We start from the raw sequence: 2,558 nt of genomic DNA on the forward strand, positions 1-2,558 counted from the left end.
TATTTAACAGAAGCATTTTAGATCAATCAATTCCAATAAACACTCAGATCGCAAATTACTTCAATTTCCCAGTTCGAAGAAGATAAAAATGGCTTCTACGTTTAGCGGCGATGAAACGGCACCGTTTTTTGGCTTCCTCGGCGCTGCAGCTGCCTTAGTCTTCTCCTGTAACTCTTTTTCCATTAGATCTAAGCTATGATTTTTTCATTTTTTATTTTTTGAATCTAAATCGATTTTTTTTTTTTTGTGAATTTAGGTATGGGTGCAGCTTATGGTACAGCGAAGAGTGGGGTAGGAGTAGCGTCGATGGGTGTAATGAGGCCGGAATTGGTGATGAAGTCAATTGTTCCAGTTGTTATGGCTGGAGTTTTGGGTATTTATGGGTTAATTATTGCTGTGATTATTAGTACTGGGATTAACCCGAAAACTAAGTCGTATTATCTATTTGATGGATATGCTCACCTTTCATCTGGTCTTGCTTGTGGTCTTGCTGGTCTTTCTGCTGGTATGGCTATCGGAATCGTTGGTGATGCTGGTGTTAGGTATTTTACTATTTCTGCTAATTTTCTGTATTGTGTTTAATCATCGGCAGAACTGATATATAGATTCATAAAGATATACTTTTTTTTTTTTATATTGCATAGTTGATTATGTTTAATTATATGTTGGTATTGGGATAAATGTGAAGAGCATGTGGGTTTGGATCTTTAATCAATTATGGCAGATTTTTTGTTACCTTTTGGCATTTCTATGTATGATCTGTCTGGATTTACTTACTTACTAGCCAAGCTTTTATTGGTTGTCCTTTATTAAAAGATCACTCTTTTATTGGTTGTCCTTTATTAAAAAAGATCACTCTTTTTTAGGATTTTCATGATTTGTCTGAAATGAGTAATGGTGAATTGTGTATTTGGCGGAGAGATATGAGGATACCAAATATTGTGGGTTGTTTCTTTTTCCTTTAAACTTGGGTCTCATTGCAACTCGATCTTTACTTGCATGTGGTTGACTGTGATAAAAATAAGTAGATGGCCTTTACTGAATAAATAGATCCTGGGTGATTGATTCTGTTTAAGGACTATAGAATTGTTCTTTATGACTGATTGGTGTAGATAGGGGAAGGTGCAAAAGAGGGGGAAGCGGGGACACTGGAGAGTGGTGGTTAATAACTTTGGGATATAGCAATTCTGCATGTTGGGGTTGGACTGAACTTTGGGATACAGCAATTCTGCATGTTGGGGTTGGAACGGGAAATTAGAGATATAATTCACCTTTAAAGATTCTTTTTCCTTTGTTAGTCTCAATAGAACTTCCAGGGCAGCCTTGGTGTAGTGGTAAGAGTGCAATGCATGATGTATGTGTTAGGCGCATGACACGGGTTCAAATCCTGCCACTAGATTTATATTTAAGTGGAGAGGGTTATAGATGTAGGTAAAGTATCCATCAAGTTTAAAATCGTATGCTTAGCTATCAGACTTTTACACCTTGGTGGCTTAACTGAGTACAGTTGCAGTCTCATGTTGTGTTGGCTTTGTTGGTTAACTAATGTAGGGGTTGATAGTCATAACTTCACTGCTCTTTCATTAGGCCTCCTTGCGTATCATATTCCCTTTTCTTATATAGCATTCATATAGTTCTGCTAACTTCATTTATCCTTTACTCAGAAGAAGGTTTCCTCACTTTCGGTGAGAGGACAGACCAATTAATGGTGCATTTCTTTGTTTCTGTTGTTTTCAGAGCTAATGCACAGCAGCCAAAGCTTTTTGTTGGAATGATTCTGATCCTTATTTTTGCTGAAGCCTTGGCTCTTTACGGCCTTATTGTCGGTATCATCCTTTCTTCTCGCGCTGGTCAATCTAGAGCAGAGTAGGGAAAGAGTGTCACCTGTTCCATAATTGTGAAGTATCTTAGTGTTCTTCCTCGTTCGATGAGCTAGTTTGGCTGTTGAATTACATTTTGTTTAGTTTTGGCCTCCGTGATTATGTATTTGATTGCTTGGCTAGAAGAATTCCCTCAATAAAGATATCAAACTTTTCCGATATTTTTGAAAGACAATAATTGGATTGCTGTAAAATGTTCCCTGTATTAATTTATATTGACTTTACTTTTAAGCTTTCATTTGTTTCTGGATATCTTTGCCATTTGGTATCAGCTTTGGATGATATTTTACTCTTCTGCTGTCTGAATAATTTAGGCGACACAAGTTGATTGTATTAAAAAGATGGACAATAAACTTTTTATCTGCTTCCTGATTTCAAAAGAACTACTCCTTTCATTTTCAGTCTGTTTGTCTTGTTTTGACTTGATATGAAGTTGTGTTTGACCATAGTTTCGGAAACATATTTTACCTTTTTGAAAACATGAAACATGGCTTATATCCCTAATGGTATTTAAACCAGGAGTGAGTTTTAATTTTAGTGGCAAGATCAATGTCTAGAGGATATATTTTTATTTTTTATTTTTTGGTTTATGTTGGCCTTTAGGGGAGTCACATGTACTCCCAGTGTTAAGAGAAAATGAGATCAAAATTCAAATGGCCAGTGATCATTAACATAAAC

At 36.1% G+C, this 2,558-nt stretch overlaps 1 protein-coding gene across 1 annotated transcript; it reads left to right on the forward strand.

Moving 5' to 3' along the window:
- Positions 1 to 2,107, forward strand: LOC125827719 (V-type proton ATPase subunit c2). Its single transcript, XM_049507046.1, has 3 exons — positions 1 to 167; positions 257 to 542; positions 1,738 to 2,107. Exons 1-3 carry the CDS (start codon positions 89 to 91, stop codon positions 1,868 to 1,870), a joined length of 498 nt encoding a protein of 165 aa, XP_049363003.1. The 5' UTR covers positions 1 to 88; the 3' UTR covers positions 1,871 to 2,107.
- The last annotated feature ends 451 nt before the right edge of the window (positions 2,108 to 2,558 follow it).

This window comes from Solanum verrucosum, unplaced genomic scaffold (assembly GCF_900185275.1).
Source record: "Solanum verrucosum unplaced genomic scaffold, falcon-dt-bn FXZP01000064.1, whole genome shotgun sequence".
Taxonomy (NCBI): Eukaryota; Viridiplantae; Streptophyta; class Magnoliopsida; order Solanales; family Solanaceae; genus Solanum; species Solanum verrucosum.